Raw genomic sequence first — 21,570 nt, forward strand, 5'->3', positions numbered from 1 at the left:
AGCCCCCCGTTCGAACCAATGAAGGATATTGTAGACAGGGATCTCACTCTCAAGACGGTCTTTTTGTTGGCCTTGGCCTCTGTGAAAAGGGTAGGTGAGATCCATGGGCTGTCTTATGACGTCTCTCATTCGAAGGGGTGGAGAGAGATCTCTTTCAAGTTCGTCCCTTCGTTCGTGGCGAAAACCCAGAACCCAGCAGTCTGGGATCCTAAATTCGAGGGGTTCTCTCTGCCAGCTATTCCTAGGACTGGGAATCCTGAGGATTTGAGGTTATGCCCTGTCCGTGCCATTAGGAAATACCTTGAGAGGACTGCACATCTCCGGCCGGGCATCAAGAGCCTTTTCGTCTCCACAGGTGTTACAAAGAAGCAGGTATCGAAGAATACCATATCCTTTTGGTTGAGACAAGTTATTGCCAGGGCCTACAAGGAGGAGGGACTAGCCGTGCCAGGTACTCCCAAGCCCCATGACATCAGAGGTCTGAGCACTTCCTTAGCCTTTGAGAAGAACATGGCAGTGGGCCAGATCCTTCGGGCGGGCACCTGGTCGAACCAGTCGACTTTTACTGCCCATTACCTCAAGGACTACTCAAGAAGGTCCTTAGACGGGTTCTCCATTAGGACAGTCATCTCCGCGCTCCAAGTGATTTAACGGTGAAGCCCCAGGCACAATCGTGGATAGCAAAACCAGGAGACACAGGTTCGTTCCTTTTCACCCTAATCCCCGTTTCCTATCCCTATCGGAGATAACCACACTTATGTAACCAATGAAGAACACGTCTCTGCAACTTTGTTACTGGACTCAACATCAGAATATTTTTCAAAGGGTGAGTACTTAGACACTAACGTGAGCTCTTTGTGTAGTTTACCCTACCGTTCGTTTCCCAGTTTTTAAGAACCTAGTTCATATCTAGGATACTTGGCGTCCGCTTTGCTGGGTCTGAAGGTCAGGAAGCCACTCCCACCTCCTAAAGTGTAAATCTCCTAAGAAAGTAGTTCGAGGTAAGTATTTGTGTTGGAACAAATTAAAAATTTTAAGTAATTTTTATTTTTCCTAACATACTTACCGAGAACTACTTTCGGGTAATGGCCCTCCCTACCTTCCCCGAGTGCCTTTCTGCCCTTGCAGGGACTTGTTGCAACATCCGAGGAACTTACTGGCTAACGGGACCCAAGCTGACGCCGACCTAGCTCAATGCTACCCTCGGGGCACGTTCTCTTACTCCCGGGTTAGCCCTCCATAGAAAACGGGTGTAGGGTATACTACACAAAACTCTGGTCGGTAGGGAGGAGATTACAGGTAACTCCTAAGAAAGTAGTTCTCGGTAAGTATGGTAGGAAAAATAAAAATTACTTAAAATTTTTTATGTTTTTATAAGATTTCATAATTGTTTTGAGAATATATTTTTCACAAGATGCAAGGTGGATGGTACGGCAGTGTTTTAACTCATATGATAATTTTCAAATGTTCAACTTAAAATTAACTTGAATTATTTTATTTCAGGAGATAAAGAAGTAAGCGGAGAAGAACAAAATGGCTCGCCGAAGTGGATGTTGTATGTATTTTAACATAATCACTGCTATAATTGGCACGTTTGGCGGGTTGTCAGCTTTTGGCGTATTCTTCTTCCATTTTGGAAATCGTCAAGCAGGTCTTTGGGCCTTTGTGTCGGGTGAGAATAGTTTTGTGTATGAATATTTTGCTTGTTCTTCGTAATAATGTTGGCTGTGTAACTATCTTGCGCTAGTTGTGATCACCATATAACCGTTGTACAGTAATATACTTCTCTCTTAGCTGGAATCTTTTACTCATATTTGTTCCGTAACTGGAATACAAACCACGCTATTTAATAGGGGTATTACTTTCAACGTAACTGAAATGACGAGCCATTAATTTTTAATGAGGGTTTACTACCCACACTGCTAGTTAGAGGGGGTAGGGGAGGGTAGCTTACTACCCCCCCCCCTCTCACACACCTGTGCTTGAGCTCACTTTTGCTCTCGGCTCGGATGTTGGTCGGACGTGTCCGCACTCATCCTCGCCATCATTTGGCAGCCATTTAATTGCTTTTGTCTTTTCTTTTTCTAGTTCTGTATATGTGAAGTGGGCCTCTGCGATCATGCGCACCTGCCGTGTGTTTCCCGACCGTCCCTGTTGAACATTCATGTCGGCGGTCGAGACTGATCCTCACGCCCTTTGTCCTTCTTGTAGGGGTCAATGGTGTGATAGCAACGGCAGGTGTAGGTAGTGGTCTACCTCCCAGCGGGAGAGGATTTCGTGACGACGGAAGAAGAAGTCCAAACGGGATATTTCTCCTTCAAAGGTTTCTTTGAAAGGAGAAAAACCCAAGGCCTTTTCTTCCGTTGCCCAAACCTCCTCCGAAGCTCCCACTCAATCGGTCTCTTTCGAGAGACCGTCGAGTGGTAGCGTAGACCGATGTATTGTTTACCAACCTCGGGACTCGAGAGATGACGTTGCTTCCCCTAGCGAAGCAGCTCCACCTCTCCCCCCAGGGGAGGATATGTCACTAACCTCTCTTTTTCAGCTTTGGTCCTCCTTGGGGCTTACGTGTTCTCCCTCCAAGGAGGTTTTGCTTAACTACATCCGATTGGGTGCTGCTGTCAAGCAATCGTCGTCACCGTCAGAGGTTGATCCTCTGTCTCTTGTCGACGTTGTGGTGTCAGAGGTATCCAATGCGGTATCACCCATCACCTCTGCCTCTCCAAACTCTTCGGTAGGTAACGGCTTAGTTTCTCCCGTTCCTGTTCAACCTACGAGGGAGAAACTAAGTCCGTCGTCAGTCTCTCCTGCTAGTGCTTCTTCCCCTCGGGGGAGTTCACTTACAGAGACTCCTCTTTGGAGGACAGCAGAAGGTCAGCTTGCTGATCCAACGGCCCCCGAGGGCGCATTTGTTGGAAGGCTCTCCTTCCTCTTCGCCTCAGAGGCCTTCCTTCACCTACGGTGAGGAGGCGCCTCTTTGGTTCAACATCTTCGATGCAGTCCACCGCAGAGGAGCCTCGAGACCAATCATCCATCACTGCTCCTGCATTGGTCCTGGACCTTTCTGCAGATTGTTCGCGATCTCCTTCGGTGGAAGGTCGTCCTTTTAAAGGACACGTCGACCTTCCATCCGACAGACCTGCCATCACCATTTCTACATGGGCCTAACAAGGCTTCACCTAAGCATGCTATTGTGCGCCAACCACAAACGCGCTACGCGCCAATGAGACCTGACGTACGCTCTTTAGTAGCTCGCCAGGCTCCATCACTAAACCCTAACACAGGGCATCAAGGGCGTATGCGCCAACACGCGTATACGCTCCAACAGGAGCATAGCTCCATCACGCGCTATGTGCGCCCTCATGCGCCCACGTTCTTCTGCGCACCAGGTCTTGCCTGCGCGCCCTACGCTTACGCGCCAACATTCTCCTACGCGCCTGCGCCCAGCTGCGCGACAACACTCACCTGCGCACCATCAACCTCCTGCGCACCATCAGTCTCCTGCCCGCGCGCATACGCACCCAAAATCCAACTCTCTTGCACACCAACGATCTACTGAGAGTAGTACTTCTGGGAAGTCAGCAATGCTGGCTTCTCCCATGCACCAACCAGTACCATCGCGCCAGCACTCACCTGCACGCACGCTCGCCCATCCTCTCCAAAGGATGCGCGCCAACATTCTCTCGCACTCCCGTGCGCCCCACATGATTTAACTGCGCGCTAGGGATCTTTCTCCTGCGCGTGCGCGCCCTACAGCTGGTATAGATACGCGCGAACTCTCTCCCGTGCGCCCGCGCACTCAACGTATTAATCCTGCGCACCCTCGCACGCGCACCAACAGTCTCCCGCACGCGCGCCCGCGCGCGAACCCCAATATTCTCCCTCGCGCAAGCGTCAATATTCTCCCATGCGCGAGACTACTTAACTACGCATGGCAAGGTCGCCATCGCTTCATTCCCCTCCCCGCAAGCGCATACCGCCGCGCATTGTGGGAGAAGGAAAATATCCAGAGAGGTCCAGGATCCCAAACCCACCAATGATGGGGACTCCTCCCTGGGATCCTTCAATCCCTGTCCCTTCCAGGGGTATGTCTGACAGCGCGTCTGTCAGTCAACAGCCCTGGTTCGGTGCACTGATCAGAGCCGTAACGCAGGCTTTCAAGCCTGTCCTCTCTAAATTGGGACACAGAACCATGGCTTCTTCCACCCCTTTGAAGAGTTCCAGACGCGGTCACTTCCCCAAGGGCGAAGCTGACTCCATGTAGACCTTCGAGGCAGGTTCCTTCCTTTCCTCAGACTGTCTCTCCTTCCCTTTCGACGAAGATTTCCCGTCCCCAAGGGAATCACGCGAAGAGAGACTTTCCCCCATCGCCCCAATGGAGGAAACCTCTCCTCGCACCAAGGGGTCTACTCAGTCGGGGATTGAAAGAAATATGCTACCCTTGTCAATGTTGGAGTCCTACATCCTTCCCAGGAAAGAATCTAAGGACTCCAAAACATTGCCGAAGTCCTCTACTAGGACTAGGATGGAGCCAGCTAGTCACTCAGGGAATGTCCGCGACTCTCCCCAAGAAGAGCCTTTGGGGATAGAAGGACACTTTGCTGCAAGTCCTACTGCAGGAGGACCAGCAAGAGTCAGAACATGCGTTTTGGCAAGTTCTAACTCTAATGAGGGCTCTCAACGGGTTTTCTGTTCCAGAGATCCCTTCTCGAGAGGGCAAGGACACGGTCTTGGACCGTGTCTTTGGTACTCAGAAACCCTCCAAGACCAGTGCAGCACTGCCCTGGTCTCAAGGGGTTAAGAGTACCAGGGACAAGATCTCACAACAGCTCTCCGAAATGTCCTCCTCCAACCGTTCTGGTGCCACCAACAAGCTCCTCCCACCTCCTCGCGTACAGCAGAGGAGGTACTTCGAGATCCTTGAGGAGCCTTGTTTAGCTCTTCCTCTTTACCACTCGCAGGAAGAGCTAACCAGGGGAGTCCCTCTTGAGAGAGACTCCAACCGGCAGGTCTCGTTCTCTGCAGCCGAGATCCTCAATCAGGAGAAAGTCGCGAAGTGTGCTATGCAAGCCACGGATATCTGGTTGTGGACCTTAGGTATCCTGATACGTTCTGAGGATTTCTCCAAGGAACGTACCAGGAAAGCTATGGAAACCTTCATTCTCTCAGGTACTCGCACAATCAAGTTTCTGGCCCACCAAGTCCTGAACTTGTGGGCAAATACCATCCTGAAACGTCGCGATGCAGTAGCTGAGCGATTCCATCAGAAGGTCCCTAGCGCCGAGATCAATAGGCTTAGACATTCCTCCATAGAGGTGTCTTCTTTTGGAGCCTAAGGATGTGGAACATGCCGCTGAGAGGTGGAAGAAGTCTTATCAAGACTACCTCCTTCATAAGGCTTTAACATCCAAACCCTATAAGCCTCCAGCATCACAGCAGTCCCGTCCAGTCAAGACCACTACGACAACAATAGCAGCGAAGACTATGATGTCAAAGAAAGGAAAGGCAAAAAGTCCTCCACGGGAGGCAAAAATCCCAGAGGGAGCAACCGAGGCCGCAAACGCTAGGACAGGCAGTCCCCCTGCATTTTCACCAGTGGGGAAATGCCTACAAAGTTGCTCAAACAGGTGGAAGCAACTCGGGGCCGATTCCTGGACAATCTTCGTGATCAGTCTAGGATATCGTATCCCGTTCATAACATCTCTACCTCCCCTGGCAACGAATCTAGTGTCAGTGAACTCCCTTGCCATGGGATTGGCAAGGGGGCAAGCTCTTCGGGCAGAAGTCCAGACCCTGTTGAAGAAGGGCGCTCTCCAAGAGGTCCTCGTCGGATCCCCAGGCTTCTTCAGTCTACTCTTTCTTGTAAAGAAGGCGTCTCGAGCCTGGAGACCAGTCATCGACCTCTCAGCTCTGAACAAGTTTGTCAAACAAACTCCGTTCAGCATGGAGACGGCAGACACGGTCAGACTAGCAGTAAGTCCTCAGGACTTCATGTGTACACTGGACCTAAAGGACACGTACTTCCAGATCCCAGTCCATCCGTCTTCAAGGAAGTACTTAAGATTCAGCCTAGACAACAGAATATACCAGTTCAAGGTGCTGTGCTTCGTTCTTTCCACAGCACCACAAGTCTTCACCAGTGTGTTCACCCTTGTATCATCTTGGGCACACAGGATTGGCATCCGTCTCCTCCGTTATCTGGACGACTGGCTAATCCTAGCAGACTCGGTGTCAACCCTTCTTCAACACCGAGACAAACTTTTGAGACTTTGCCAAGATCTGGGGATCATGGTAAATCTCGAGAAGTCTTCCCTGCTTCCCACTCAAAGACTGGTATACTTAGGCATGATTAGAGACACCACTCTCCACGAAGCCTTCCCATCAGACGACAGGATAGCACGGCTGAGGAAGGTCGCAAGACCTTTTCTCAGACAAGAAGAACTTCCAGCCCAATCGTGGTTACGTCTCCTCGGTCACCTTTCATCGCTGGCCCATCAGTTCGTAATGGTCGCCTCAGGATGAGATCCCTCCAGGGGCAACTCAAGTCCCGGTGGGATCAAGTATACGACTCCCCAGACATCCAGATCCACATGGGACCTGCGGAACTGACGGATCTCCAGTGGTGGGTGGCAGACGAGAACCTACGAAAGGGAGTGGATCTTCTCGTCCTCCCCCGGATTTGATGCTGTTTTTGGACGTTTCAAAAAAAGGGTGGGGGGCCCACGTGCTGCACCCCACAACCTCAGGCCTCTGGTCAGAGTCAGAAAAGTACCTCTACATAAATCTCCTAGAAATGAAGGCCATCTTTCTAGCCCTTCAATAGTTCCAACAGTACCTGGCAAGTCATTCTGTGGTGGTGATGAGCGACAACACCACAGTAGTGGCCTACATCATAAACAAGGAGGTACTTTATCACAGCAACTATCCCATATAGCAGTAGAGATATTGAGATGGGCCGAAATCCACTCTATACCACTATTTGCATGCTTCATTCTGGGCAAGAGGAATGTGCTCGCCGATAACCTGAGCAGAGCATCTCAGATAGTGAGTACCGAGTGGTCTTTGGATCATCTAGTAGCCAACAAAGTCCTGACTTTGTGGGGTTCTCCGACTGTGGATCTTTTCGCAACGGCCCTGAACTTTAGGCTCCCGCTGTACTGTTCTCCAGTCCCAGACCCCAAGGCTCTCTGGCAAGATGCTTTCCAACAACGGTGGGACAACATCGACGTTTACGCCTGTCCCCTGTTCTGTCTGATGAGGTTACTCAACAAGTCCAGAACATCGGTCAATCTTTTAATGATCCTCATATCTCCGCTATGGCATCCCGCAGAATGGTTCCCGGACCTTCTGCAACTCCTAACGGAGCTGCCAAGAGAACTCCCTCCACGACACAATCTACTCAAACAACCACACGCCAACATCTTCCACAAAGCCGTAGGTTCACTAAGACTTCACGCCTGGAGACTATCCAACATCTCTCTGAGAGAGGATTTTCGCAACAAGTTGCAATCAGGATGTCTGGACACCTGTGAAAATCATCAGCAGCAGTCTACCAGGCAAAGTGGAAAGTCTTCTGTGGTTGATGTCGTGGAAGGGGTATCTCTCCACTCGATGCCACTATTCCAGCAATAGCGGAGTTCCTCGTGTATTTGCGTGAAGAAATGCGCCTATCAGTCTCGGCAGTGAAAGGGTATTGCTCAGCCTTAAGCCTCGCCTTCAGGCTGAAAGGAGTGGACCTTTCTTTATCGCTAGAACTTTCTCTACTCATACAGAGTTATGAACTTACCTTCCCTCAGTCGGGAGTGAGACCTCCCCCATGGAACGTGATTAGAGTTCTCAGGTCTCTTAAGAGACCTCCCTATGAACCATTTCGCCAGGCTTCAGATCGCCACCTAACCTGGAAGATGGTGTTCCTGCTAGATTTGGCCTCGGCCAAGCAAGTCAGCGAACTTCATGGTCTCTCGTATGATATGGCCCATTCAAGGGGATGGGGGGAGGTAATGTTCAGCTTCGTCCTTAAGTTTATTCTCTAAGACTCAGAATCCGGGAGTAGCGGATCCTCGATTCGACTCCTTCCGGATTTCTAGTCTCCGTACTGTAACAGATGACCCAGACCATCTCTTACTATGCCCAGTAAGGAGCTTGAGGCTCTACCTCAAAATAACAGCCGCAGCTCGTCCTCGTGTGCCAGCACTATTTGTCAGCACAGGAAGGACTAAGAGGAGGGTCACCAAGAACACCATCTCTGCATGGATTCTCAGGGTCATTGACCTGGCACTGAATCCAGACCCTCCTCCGTCATGTCGCCCCAGAGCACATGATGTCAGGGGCATAGCTACGTCCCTGGCCTTCAAAAGAAATTTTTCAGTGACGCAGGTTCTTCAAGCTGGGGTGTGGAAACGGCAAACCACGTTCACATCCCACTACCTGCAAGACGGTGACCCGCAGGAGACTCGATACTTTCTCTATCGGTCCTGTGGTGGCTGCACAACAACTGGTTTAAAACCTCAAGCTCCTTATTGGACAAGTAGCAGAAGGTTGAAGGCATTGTTACGCGGTTTTAGTGTGCATGAATGAAAAGGTTTGACTGGCCCTTATTCTTTTCTTCTTCATCCCCTCTCTTGGGGAAAGCAATATCCTGGGTTCTCTGCATAGTTGACCTCAAGCCACTGCAGGTAAACCATGCTTCCTTGTGTTCCTAGTATTAATATTAATACTGTTACATCCCCATACCCTGACGAGGTGGTATTGGGAAAGTCCTAGTCTACAAGTTTCCATCTAAAGAACTTTCTAGGATGAGTCACACTTCTTCATACCTTCATACACAGCTTGCGTAGGTCGCAGACCTTGAGTAGCAAGGTTTTAGCGAGGTGCAGGGACTCCTTTTTTAAATATTAAACTTAGCCGGTGAATATATAATAGCTGACGTCTCCGACGGCTCGACAGATTCCAAAAACTCGCGAGCGATCGCCGTGAAGGTTGCGGGTGTGCCCACCAGCGCCGACTATCGGCCAGATACCGCATATACTTGTCAATTTCTCCAGTTCTTCTCTGTCGGTCTTGTCGACAAGTTGGTTCCGCTCGCTTTATGACCTCGAGTTTTCGACCGAATTGATGAAGTACTTGGTTTTGGTTTTATTGCTTTCGCCGTGTTGGATTATTCAATACTATCTTCAAAAGAAATGCTTTTGAAAGGAGAGGAAAAGTGTTTTGCTCTTGCGTTTTTTTTTAATCTCTGGTTTTTCCCTAGAGAAAAGATGGCCGACCCTTCCCTCAGTGTACGGAAGTGTGTTAAAGGCTTTTAGTAATTATTTTATCACTTTATAAATTATTGTTGATATTTATAGATTTACCTCTATATATTTTATATTTTATATCTCACCCGCCTTTATTAGGCCTCTTCGATTAGCTTTCCATTTATACTAAACATCAAGATAAATTTTATGTTTTTGTTTATATGCGGCCTTTACCTATAATTTATAGGCGGTCCTAACTTGGAAAACGAAGTTAAACAACGTTGAGCCCATTCAACTTTTATTTTTGTTTAGTTTAAAACAGTTGCTCTGTAAGAGTGATGAAATGAATATTTTTTAGAAAATATTTTAAGAAATATATTCTTTGAATAGTCTTCGTGCTGTTTTTTCAAAGATGAACTAACGTTTGGTTTATTTATGCTTCGCAGTTTGCGCTCTATCGTTACGATAGAGAAAGAGAGAATCACGGTTTCACTTTGCAGAAAGAGTAAATCGATTTTGACGTTTTGTTCATTCTTCTTTCAAACTGATGTGTTTTAGATACTAATTTAAAGGAACTTGTTAATTTTCAATTTCTTAGTCCTTTCAGTTTTTTCCTTTAGTCAAATAACCTGTTATTGACGAAGGGTGAGTGGGCCATTCTCTTGTGAGTGACAAGAGAGAGAGAGAGAGAGAGAGAGAGAGACAGAGAGAGAGACGGAGAGAGAGAGAGAGAACGATCCGATCTTTATTCTCCTCCCAAGTCTCTGTACAAGGAGTTTGGGAGCGAGTAACGTTGTTCTCGATTCAGGTTTTTTTTTTACTCTCGTCCCAAGTCTCTGTACGGGGAGAGAGGATAAAACGTTTTAGTTTTTATTCTCGTCCCAAGGCACTGTACGGTGAGAGATTGAAAACGTAGTCCTTAGTGAACTAGTGTTTAGTCTCCTCCCCAGTCACTGATCATTTTAACTTTATATATTTCCATTTTATTCGATATATATGTATATGTTTATTGATTTTTGCATGTGTGTTTCATTTTGTACTAATGTGCTTACATTATACGACTCATTTCACAATTCTAACCTTTTGATGTAAGGGAGAATTGCGTGCTTCAGGTAGAAATCAGTTTTATTCATGTTTAATGTGAAATTATTGAAAAATACGATATCAGTGAAGTAAGTGCAAAAAACATGTTCTGTGTTGCGGAGGGTTCGTTTGTTCGTGCTTGTCACTTGCCTAGTCCGAGACCTCTTTCAGGCTCCCCTGCACCAGGGAGAAGGAATGTCGTAGGACCTAAGGGAGTGAGGAGTGTAAACCAACGAACAGACGTTCCCTCAAAGGTATCAGACGTTGCTCGGCAAGCACGTCCTTGCCATAAGACAGGAGAGACGAAGTTTCTCCTCGTCTTCCGATGATTCGTCTCTTTAAAAGCCTGGGCGTAAAGTTTCGAGACGGTTGAAACATTTATTAGTTCCTTCAGAACAAGTTCAACGTCCTAGCTGTAGTCATAATAAGAGTCCCGTTCATAGCGATGACGTTCATGTACAGACGTTTCTGCCACAGACTCGACGTGACGTTGAGCGGTAGACACCGTAGACACAACGTGACATCGAGTGTCAGTCACCGTAGTCTCGATATAGCATCGATCAGCAGTCACTGCTGTTTACTACGTGACGTTTGAACGTCAGCCACTGCAGTCACAGGTTGATCCGAAGTTAGATATGCTATTAAAGCTTTCTTCTTCAATAGAAGCTTTCCATCCTGTTTCTGTGCGAAAGGATCCTTTGCTTTTTGTACGTCACGGTTCTGGGATACGTGATTCGGGTCTTCAACCTTCTAGACGAGCTTTGTTACGCCACGCTGACGTTATCTCTAGTTACAGCTTTGCTGTTAAGCGAGATGCGGAGCATAAATCTCGATGTAACTTTGATCGCTTTGAACGTCAGCCCCTGCAGTCACAGCGTGACGTTGAGATGCAGACACCGCAGACACGACGTGACGTTGAGCGGTAGACACCGTAGACATGACGTGACGTCGAGGGTCAGTCATCGTAGTCACGATATAGCATCGAACAGCAGTCACCGCTGTTACTACGGGACGTTTGAACGTCAGTTACTTCTGTCACGACGTGTAGTAGAATAACATTCTCTGCAGTCACAACGTGACATCGACCCTCCAACTTTAACTTCTGTTCATATACAAGTTGATGTAGCCGGTCAGGCTTTTCCTTCACGTCATTCTGAATATAAATCTCCTTCTCGCAAGACTTTAGATTTATCAGATGATGTGCCTTCTGAAGAAGTAGAGTACCCCCTTTCAACTAATGTACCTTTGGGGAGTCATTCAGAAGAGGAGTAACCTAGGGTGGTCCAACAATCCCTTGTTTTTTAATTATGAATTTCTTTAGTGAAATTTTGTCCTACTCGTTTTGTAACGGCTGCTCCGCCGTCTGAGTTTACTCTTGGCATGACTTTCTTCGACTCCTACATTTACGAAGTCAGTTCTCTCTTGTTCTTCCAAGAGGGCCATGCTCTTACTGGGAGACTGGTTGGAATCCAGGAGAAGTTTAGGAAAGTCTGCTTTTGCTTTTCCTCCTTCTTAATTAGCTTCTCGCTCGGGCGTCTGGTGTGACACAGGAGAAGCTCGAGGAGAAGTTCTCGGCTTGGGAGTACCTGCCTCTGCCCAGGGAGACTTCTTAAGCCTAGTGGACTCTCCTCGTCGTCTAGCCATGAGACGCTCCAAGATTTTATGGTCTGCTTCAGAGCTAGACCATCTCCTGTTAGGAGTTTTTTCGAGCGTTTGAAGTTTTTTATTTGTTGGATTGGTCACTGGGAGCCTTAAGTAAGAAGGTCTCTCCAGTTGTCAATGTATTGCTATACAATTATGTCATGCATGAACAAGGCTATCAGGGATGGCTCCAATGATCTGGCAACCACGTTCACTGCAGGAGTACTTAAGATGTAAGTGCGCTCAATGCGTTCATTGTCAAGACAAAGTTCACGATGAAGACTACCAAATCTGTCTTGGCAGCAGTAAGGGAAGGCGACTGGATGGTCTCTCTCGACCTTCAGGATGCATACTTCTACATCCCGATTCATCCAAACTTTCAACAACATCTGAGGTTTGTGGACGGGAAAGTAATGTACCAATTTCGAGCACTGTGCATTGGCCTCATTCCTGCTCCTCTTGTTTTTTACAAGGCCCTTGCAAAATGTAGCAAGCTTTCTACATTTTTTTTTGGAGGATTCAGAGCCTCCCTTTATTTTGACGACTGGCTAATCAGGGCGTCGTCATTAAATCGCTGTCTGGAAGGCCTCTAATGGACATTAGACCTAACCAAGGAGCTAGGTCTCATAGTGAACGTAGAGAAGTCGTAACTTACAGTACTCCATTCCAGACTATTCTTTATTTGGGAATGGAGATACAGTGTCCGATTTTTTCGGGCCTTTTCGTCTCCCACAAGAATGGAACAAGCTCTGTTAAAAGTCCTTCACTTGCAAGAGAAAAACAGTTGCTTTGTAAGAGTTTGAACGAGCCTCGTGGGAACTCTTTCATCGCTGGAGTAGTTTATCTCTCTGGGGAGACTCAACCTTTGCCCTCTCCAATTTCACCTAAACCATTGGAACAAGGAGAAGGGCTTAGAGAGTATCTCTTTCCCAATCTCCAACTCAGTCTAGACATGTCTGACTTGGTGGGACAGCAACATCAGACTTTGAGAAGGTCTTTCTCTTGCGATCAAGAACCCAAACCATGTGTTGTATTCAGATGCATCGGATTTGGGTTAGGGAGCTCCACTGGACAGTCTGGAATGCTCGGGTCTTTGATCCACGGATCAGAAGGAACTCCATTTAAGGCAAGTAACATCTCTCCTTTGGCGAGATTTGTGCAAGGAAAAATGAATGTCTTGGCGGACTGCCTCAGCAGAAGAGGACAAGTCATCTCCATGGAGTGGACGTTGCATAAGACTGTGTGCGAGAAGCTATGGATGACATGGGGTCAACCCACCATAGATCTTTTTGCGACTTCACTGACAAAGAGGCTCTCGACTTACTGCTTTCCAGTTCCAGATCCAGAGGCAGCCCACATAGACGCTTTCCTGCTGGACTGGTCTCACCTGGACGTTTATGCCTTTCCACCTTTCAAGATCCTAAACAAGGTGCTGCAGAAGTTCACCTCTCACGAAGGGACCAGGTTGACATTGGTTGCTCCACTCTGGCCCGCGAGAGAGTGGTTCACAGAGGTACAGTGATACCTCGGTACTCGACCATAATCCGTTCGAGATCCGTGTTCGACCTCCGATTTGTTCGAGTACCGAATTTTTTTTCCCCATAAGAAATAATGGTATATATTCTATTCCGTTCCCAAGCACTCGAACAGGCCCAAAATATTAATAAAACGTGTACCTAAACAACAATAATTATCTAAATGTGTATGAAATTGGTCAGAAAATCCTATAAAACAATTTTAAACCATTTACTGTACTAAAATAAAACAATTTTAAACCATTTTCTGTACTGTAGTGAACATACCTTTGAGCAGCGGTTCGATGGCATACAGGGATGGATGTGGAGAGGATGGAAGGGGGAGGTTACTGCTTGGAAGGAGAGTCCCCTTCCATGATGTGGCGGGGTAGTTCTCCTTCAGGAGTTGTTTCTCTCTCCAATGAAAGGGTGGGCAGATCTATTTCAGGGGTTTCTTCTCTTCTTTGTCTCTTCTTTGGAGGAGAAACAGGCTTTGATGTAGCAGCTTTCTTTTCTTTTGTGAAAAACTGGTCTATTGTTAATTGTTTCTTCCTCCTCTGCAGTATTCTTCGAAAATGATACATGACACTATCATTAAACATATGCACTGCCCGGTTTGCTACTGCAATTTCTGGGTGGTATTTTTCAGCAAAAGCCTGCACATCTGCCCACTTGGAACAAATTTCATTGATGAGAGAACTTGGAACATCCTCCCTTACCTCATCCTCTTCTGAAGATTCCTGCTCCACAATCAGATCCTGCTGCTGTTGTTGTTGCAGGTGCAACAATTCCTCCACAGTCAACTCGGTAGAATGGCTTTCTACAAGCTCATCAATATCATCCTTGTCGACCTCAAGCCCCAAACTCCTGCCCATGACAACAATTTCCTCAACGACATCAGTGTCATCAGAAATTACAGGGGTAGCAGTGCTTGGACCCGCCTCTGGTTGGAAACCTTCAAACTCCCTCTCTGTGACACATGATGGCCACAGCTTACGCCAGGCAGAGTTCAATGTCCTATAGGTCACACCTCGCCAAGCTTGGTCAATCATGTTAACAGAGTTGAGGATGCTGAAGTGTTCCTTCCAGAATTCCTTTAGGGTCAACTTCGTGTCACTGGTCACTTCAAAACACTTTCTGAAAAGGGCCTTGGTATAGAGTTTTTTGAAGTTTGAAATGACCTGTTGGTCCATGGGCTGGAGTATGGGAGTAGTATTGGGGGGCAAGAATTTGATTTTGATAAAGCTGTATTCTTCTTTCAAGTCATCCTCGAGACCTGGAGGATGTGCAGGAGCATTGTCCATAACCAGAAGACATTTCATTGGCAAGCTCTTTTCAATGAGGTAAGCCTTAACCTGGGGGGCAAACACTTCGTTTATCCACTCAGTAAAGAATTGTCTTGTGACCCAAGATTTAGTGTTCGAGCGCCACATAACTGGTAGTGCACTTTTACAAATATTATTTCGTTTGAACACCCGGGGGTTGTCCGAGTGGTACACTAACAAGGGTTTGATCTTGCAATCGCCACTTGCATTTGCACACAGCAACAATGTTAGCCTATCTTTCATTGGCTTGTGACCTGGCATCTTCGTCTCGTCCTTGGTAATGTACGTATTGGCTGGCATTTTCTTCCAAAATAACCCAGTCTCATCACAATTAAAGACTTGTTGTGCGATCAAATTTTGTTCATTTATGTACCGATCGAATTCCCCCACGTATTTATCGGCTGCAATTTGATCCGAACTAGCTGCCTCCCCATGCCTAGTAACACGATGAATACCTGTTCTATTACGAAACTTTTCAAACCAACCCCTGCTCGCTTTAAATGTAAATGAATCACTTTCACTGGTACTCGGACTTTTCTTCACTAATTCTTCATAGATATGCAACGCTTTTTCACAAATGAACGCTTCACTAACACTTTCCCCGGCCAACTGTTTTTCTTTAATAAATATTAAAAGCAACTTTTCCATCTCCTCAATCACTTGTGGCCTTTGCTTAGTTACCGCCGTAACTCCCGTTGCAACATTCGCCTTCTTAATCATTTCTTTATGCTTTAAAAACGTAGAAATGGTCGACTTCGCCATTCCGTATTCTACCGCTAAATCGGACACTCGTACACCATTCTCATATTTCGCTATAATTTCCTTCTTCAACTCGATCGTTGTTCGCACTGTTTTCCTCTTCTCCTTCCCCTTAACACTCATTACTTTCTTGGGACTCATTATGAAAGCTAAAAAAGCAATTAAAAGCACTGAAAATCACTAAATCACAACGAATGCTGATCGCGCGTTGTCTGAGTGACGCTCTCGAGAGAACTGATGCTTCCCGAACAAGCGAGAGTGGCCGAGATGGCGCGATCATCACAAAGCCCATGCGGTCGTCACGTGTTCGGCTGGTCGAGTACCGAATTTTTGGTCGAGCACCGCAGCAAAAATTTCTCGAAAATTTTGGTCGAACTCCGAATTGTTCGAGTATAGAGTCGTTCGACTACCGAGGTATCACTGTACTTCTATGGCTGGTAGACGTTCCAAGAAGTCTGCCGTTACGGATGGATCTCTTGCGACAGCCTCACGTAAAGAGATTTCATCAAAGCCTCCCCACGCTTCGTCTAACTGCCTTCAGACTATCGAAAGACACTCTTGAGCTCGAGGGTTTTCGAAGGAGGCAGCTAGAACGATCGCGAGGGCTAGAAGATCCTCTACCATCAGGATCTATCAGTCGAAATGGGAGGTATTTAGAGACTGGTGCAAGTCCTCCTCTATTTCCTCTTCCAAGTGCCTCTGTAGCACGGATCGCGGATTTTCTGCCTTATCTGAGAAACGGTCGCTCCCTCTCTGCATCCACCATTAAAGGCTACAGAAGCATGTTAGCTTCTGTTTTCAGGCATAAGGGTTTGGATCTTTCTAATAACAAAGATCTCCAAGACCTGCTTAAGTCTTTCGAGACTTCCAAGGAGCGTCATATTTCGACTCCTGCTTGGAGCTTGGACGTGGTCCTACAGTTCCTTATGTCAGACAGGTTTGAACCATTAGATTCAGCCTCCCTGAAGGATCTTACCCTCAAGACACTTTTTTTGGTGAGCTTGGCTTCGGCTAAAAGGGTTAGTGAGATACATGCTTTTAGCAAGAACATCGGCTTCTCCGCTAATAAAGCAGTATGCGCTCTTCAACTTGGTTTTTTGGCCAAGAATGAACTTCCGTCTCGTCCTTGGCCTAAATCATTTGAAATCCAAAGTCTTTCTGAGATTGTGGGGAATGAAGTTGAAAGAGTGCTGTGCCCTGTTAGAGCTCTTAAATTTTGTTTATCCAGAACTAAACCGCGATGAGGTTGTTCAGAGGCTTTATGGTGCTCCGTTAAAAAGCCCTCTTTGCCCATGTCTAAGAATGCGTGGTCTTATTTTATTAGACTTTTGATTCGGGAGGCACACTCTCAATTAAGTGAGAAGGATCATAATTTACTTAAAGTCAAGGCTCATGAAGTTAGAGCGATAGCAACTTCTGTAGCGTTTAAGCAAAATAGATCCATTAAAAGTATTATGGACGCGACCTTTTGGAGAGGCAAGTCGGTTTCGCTTCATATTACTTGAAAGATGTCCAGACTCTTTATGAGGACTGCTACACACTGGGACCATTCGTAGCAGCGAGTGCAGTAGTGGGTGAAGGCTCTACCACTACATTCCCTTAATCCCAATATCCTTTTAATCTACTCTTGAAATTTTTAATCTTATTTTGGGTTGTACGGGAGACTAAGAAGTCTTTTGCAATCTTTTTGATTTGGCGGGTGGTCAAAATATTGTTTCTTGAGAGCGCCCAGATTAAGGGTATTGATGAGGTCCTGTTATAGAGGTGTTCACCCTGGATATAGCAGCTCCTGGGAGTCTTTCAGCATCCTAAGAGGATCGCTGGGCTTCGTGAGGATAGCGGACTAATGAGGCAGAGTAATTATCAGAGTCAGCTTCCTTACCAGGTACCTATACTTAAGTCTGTTTTTTGAATAGTTGTCAAAAACTCTTGAGCATATACGCCTTTATTGTATTAATACTGGTCTCTACCCACCACCATGGGTGTGAATCAGCTATTATATATTCACCGGCTAAGTTTAATATTTAAAAATGATATTTTGATTATAAGATAAATTTTTGAATATACTTACCCGGTGAATATATAAATTAAAGGCCCTCCCTTCCTCCCCGATAGAGACCCAGCGGACTGAGAAGAACTGGAGAAATTGACAAGTATATGCGGTATCTGGCCGATAGTCGGCGCTGGTGGGCACACCCGCAACCTTCACGGCGATCGCTCGCGAGTTTTTGGAATCTGTCGAGCCGTCGGAGACGTCAGCTATTACATATTCACCGGGTAAGTATATTAAAAAATTTATTTTATAATCAAAATATCATATTTCTTGAGTGCTAACACACTCAAATAGGGAGCCCCCGGGCAAAGCCAAAAGCCAGACTGGCTGGGATGCCCACCCTTCCTAATGGGTGAGTCACCCCTATTAAATAGCATGGTTTGTATTCCAGTTACAGAACAAATGACAAATTTGTAGATAATTTGTATTTTTCCTAACTATACAAACCTTAGCTATTTAACCAAACTTGCCCGCCAGCCCTATCCCCCTTGACGTCGTACCTCCAAGCAAAGTGATCTCAAGCACAGGGGTGTGTGAGGGGACGGGTAGCAGGCTACCCCCTACCCCCCGCCAACTAGCGGTGGGGTAGTAAACCTTCGTTAAAATTTTAATGGCTCGTCATTTCAGCTACGCCGAAAGTAATAACCCCTATTAAATAGCTAAAGTTTGTATAGTTAGGAAAAATAAAAATTACCTACGAATTTGTCATTTGTTCCGTAACCGAAATACAAACCACGCTATTTACATTGGGTGTACTTTTGGCGTAGCTGAAATTGACGAGCCAATAGATTTTAACGAGGGTTAAACTACCCCCGCGCTAGTTAGCGGGGGTAGGGGAAGGGGTAGCTTGCTACCCCTCCCCCCCCCCCCACACACCGGTGATTTGCTTCACTTCACTTTTGGCTCAGACAATGTGCAGACGTGCCTGTCTATCGTCCTCGTTTTTGACAGCCTCAATCTTTTCTTTGCTTTTCCTCAGCTTTGTGTGTTTGAAGTTGGCCTCGCCCTTTGGTGTTCATCATGTGCAAGTGCCCTGGGATTGCCGGCCGCCCTTGCGGTACCTTCATGTCTGCGGTGGATACCGATCCTCACACCCTTTGCCCGCAGTGTCGAGGCCGACGGTGTGATAGTGAAAATACATGTAGTGAGTGTAGGGAGTGGTCTGCCTCCCAGTGGGAGAGGTTTGCCCGCCGGCGTAAGAAGAAGTCCAAGAGAGACCGTTCTCCTTCGAGGGTTGCCTTGAAGGAGGAAGGATCTCGGGACTCTTCTTCCGCCGCCCAAACCTCCTTCGAAGCTCCCCCTCGTTCGGCTCCTAGTGAGAGGCCGCCGAGTGGGAGCGCAGGCCCTAGTTCTGTTTCCCGACCTCGGGGTGCGGGAGAGCGCGTCGCCTCCCATAGCGGGGCGGTTCCCCCTCCTCCTCCGGGGGAAGATATTGATAATGTTAATTCTATGTATAATGATGATCTTTTTCAGCTTTGGGGTTCCTTGGGGCTTAAGGGCCTGCCCTCCAAGGAAGCCCTGTTTGACCTTATTCAGTTAGGGGCCGCTGTCAAGCAGTCGCCGGTGATAGCAGAGGTAGATCCTCTGTCTATCGTCGACCTCGTGGTGGCAGAGGCTTCCGACGAGTCTGGTCAAACCTCTGCGGCTCCTGATGGTGATGACGTTGCTGAAGGCTCTCCTTCCCCTTCTGTACATCCTTCGGAGGGGGAAGGGGGTCCTACGGGATCTTCTGCGGCTAAGACTCCCTCTCGGGGGAGCACTCTGATTGAGACTCCTCTTCGGAGGACTGATGATCCTGACGACCTTCCTCGTGGCCGCCTTCGCCGTAAGGCTCATCGTCCGCTTCGCCGCAAGGGCCTCCCGTCTCTCTATAAGGGTGTCAAGAGGCGCCTTTTCGAGTCTTCTCCTCCTCCGTCCTCCGATGGGGACTCTCCTCACCAGAAGCAGTCTGTAGCAGCCGCGTCCTTAGACCTCTCCGGGGATTGTTCACGTTCTCCTTAAGAGACCTCCCTATGAACCATTTCGCCAGGCTTCAGATCGCCACCTAACCTGGAAGACGGTGTTCCTGCTAGATTTGGCCTCGGCCAAGCGAGTCAGCGAACTTCATGGTCTCTCGTATGATATCGCACATTCAAGAGGATGGGGGGAGGTAATGTTCAGCTTCGTCCTTAAGTTTATTCTCTAAGACTCAGAATCCGGGAGTAGCGGATCCTCGATTCGACTCCTTCCGGATTTCTAGTCTCCGTACTGTAACAGATGACCCAGACCATCTCTTACTATGCCCAGTAAGGAGCTTGAGGCTCTACCTCAAAATAACAGCTGCAGCTCGTCTTCGTGTGCCAGCACTATTTGTCAGCCCAGGAAGGACTAAGAGGAGGGTCACCAAGAACACCATCTCTGCATGGATTCTCAGGGTCATTGACCTGGCACTGAATCCAGACCCTCCTCCGTCATGTTGCCCCAGAGCACATGATGTCAGGGGCTTAGCTACGTCCCTGGCCTTCAAAAGAAAATTTTCAGTGACGCAGGTTCTTCAAGCTGGTATGTGAACGATGGAAACGGCAAACCACGTTCACATCCCATTACCTGCAAGACGGTGACCCACAGGAGACTCGATACTTTCTCTATCGGTCCTGTGGTGGCTGCACAACAGCTGGTTTAAAACCTTAAGCTCCTTATTGGACAAGTAGCAGAAGGTTGAGGGCATTGTTACGCGGTTTTAGTGTGCATGAATGAAAAGGTTTGACTGGCCCTTATTCTTTTCTTCATCATCCCCTCTCTTGAGGAAAGCAGCATCCTGGGTTTTCTGCACAGCTGACCTCAAACCACTGCAGGTAAACCATGCTCCTTTGTGTTCCTAGTATTAATATTAATACTGTTACGTCCCCATACCCTGACGAGGTGGTATTGGGAAAGTCTTAGTCTACAAGTTTCCATCTAAAGAACTTTCTAGGACGAGTCACACTTCTTCATACCTTCACACACAGCTTGCGTAGGCCGCAGATCCTGCATAACAAGGTTTTAGCGAGGTGTAGGGACTCCTTATTTCTTGAGTGCTAACACACTCAAATAGGGAGCCCCCAGGCAAAGCCAAAGTCCAGACTGGCTAGGATGTCCACCCTTCCTAATGGGTGAGTCACCCCTATTAAATAGCGTGGTTGTATTCCAGTTACGGAACAAATGACAAATTCGTAGATAATTTGTATTTTTCCTAACTATACAAACCTTAGCTATTTAACCAAACTTGCCCGCCAGCCCTATCCCCCTTGAAGTCGTACCTCCAAGCAAAGTGAGCTCAAGCACAGGTGTGTGAGAGGAGGGGGTAGCTCCCTCCCCTACCCCCGTTAACTAGCGGTGTGGGTTGTAAACCCTCGTTAAAAATAAATGGCTCGTCATTTCAGCTACGCCGAAAGTAATACCCTATTAAATAGCTAAGGTTTGTATAGTTAGGAAAAATACAAATTATCTACGAATTTGTCATATCTTATTAAAGTTCCATGAGTCTATCTATCTATATTTATTTATTTATGCATGCCTAAAAGTGTGTTAATTCAATGCTAAACCATCCTCACGTAGTGTACCTTACATTCAAATTTGTTCAGACATGCTCCCAGGGTCCATTTTAGAACCTCAATTGTAGTCAAAAGGATTTTTTTATAGGAATATTCTGTGTATTACAAATTTTAACAAGATGGCTCAATCAAGCAGTGACCCTTAAGTCTCTTGTGTTTTTTTTTTTTTTCATCTTTCTCTATGAATTCATATATTTTTTTCTGAAATTATCCTGAATTCATTTATTTTCTTATAAATTTATCCTGATTTCATATATTTTCTTCTAAATTTATCCTGATTTCATATATTTTCTTCTAGATTTATCCTTAATTTTTGTTTGTTCCGTAACCGAAATACAAACCACGCTATTTAGTTAGGGTATTACTTTCGGCGTAGCTGAAACGACG

General features: G+C 46.9%; 1 protein-coding gene across 1 annotated transcript in view; it reads left to right on the forward strand.

Annotated features, from left to right (window-relative positions):
• Positions 1–21,570, forward strand: part of LOC137629469 (heme transporter hrg1-A-like) — a 44,660-nt gene that overhangs the window by 17,085 nt on the left and 6,005 nt on the right. The window contains exon 2 of the mRNA XM_068360784.1: positions 1,504–1,672. Coding sequence (XP_068216885.1) covers positions 1,534–1,672 — 139 coding nt within the window. The 5' untranslated portion in view covers positions 1,504–1,533. The remainder of the gene's footprint in view (positions 1–1,503; positions 1,673–21,570) is intronic.

Source organism: Palaemon carinicauda, chromosome 2 (genome assembly GCF_036898095.1).
Source record: "Palaemon carinicauda isolate YSFRI2023 chromosome 2, ASM3689809v2, whole genome shotgun sequence".
NCBI lineage: Eukaryota > Metazoa > Arthropoda > Malacostraca > Decapoda > Palaemonidae > Palaemon > Palaemon carinicauda.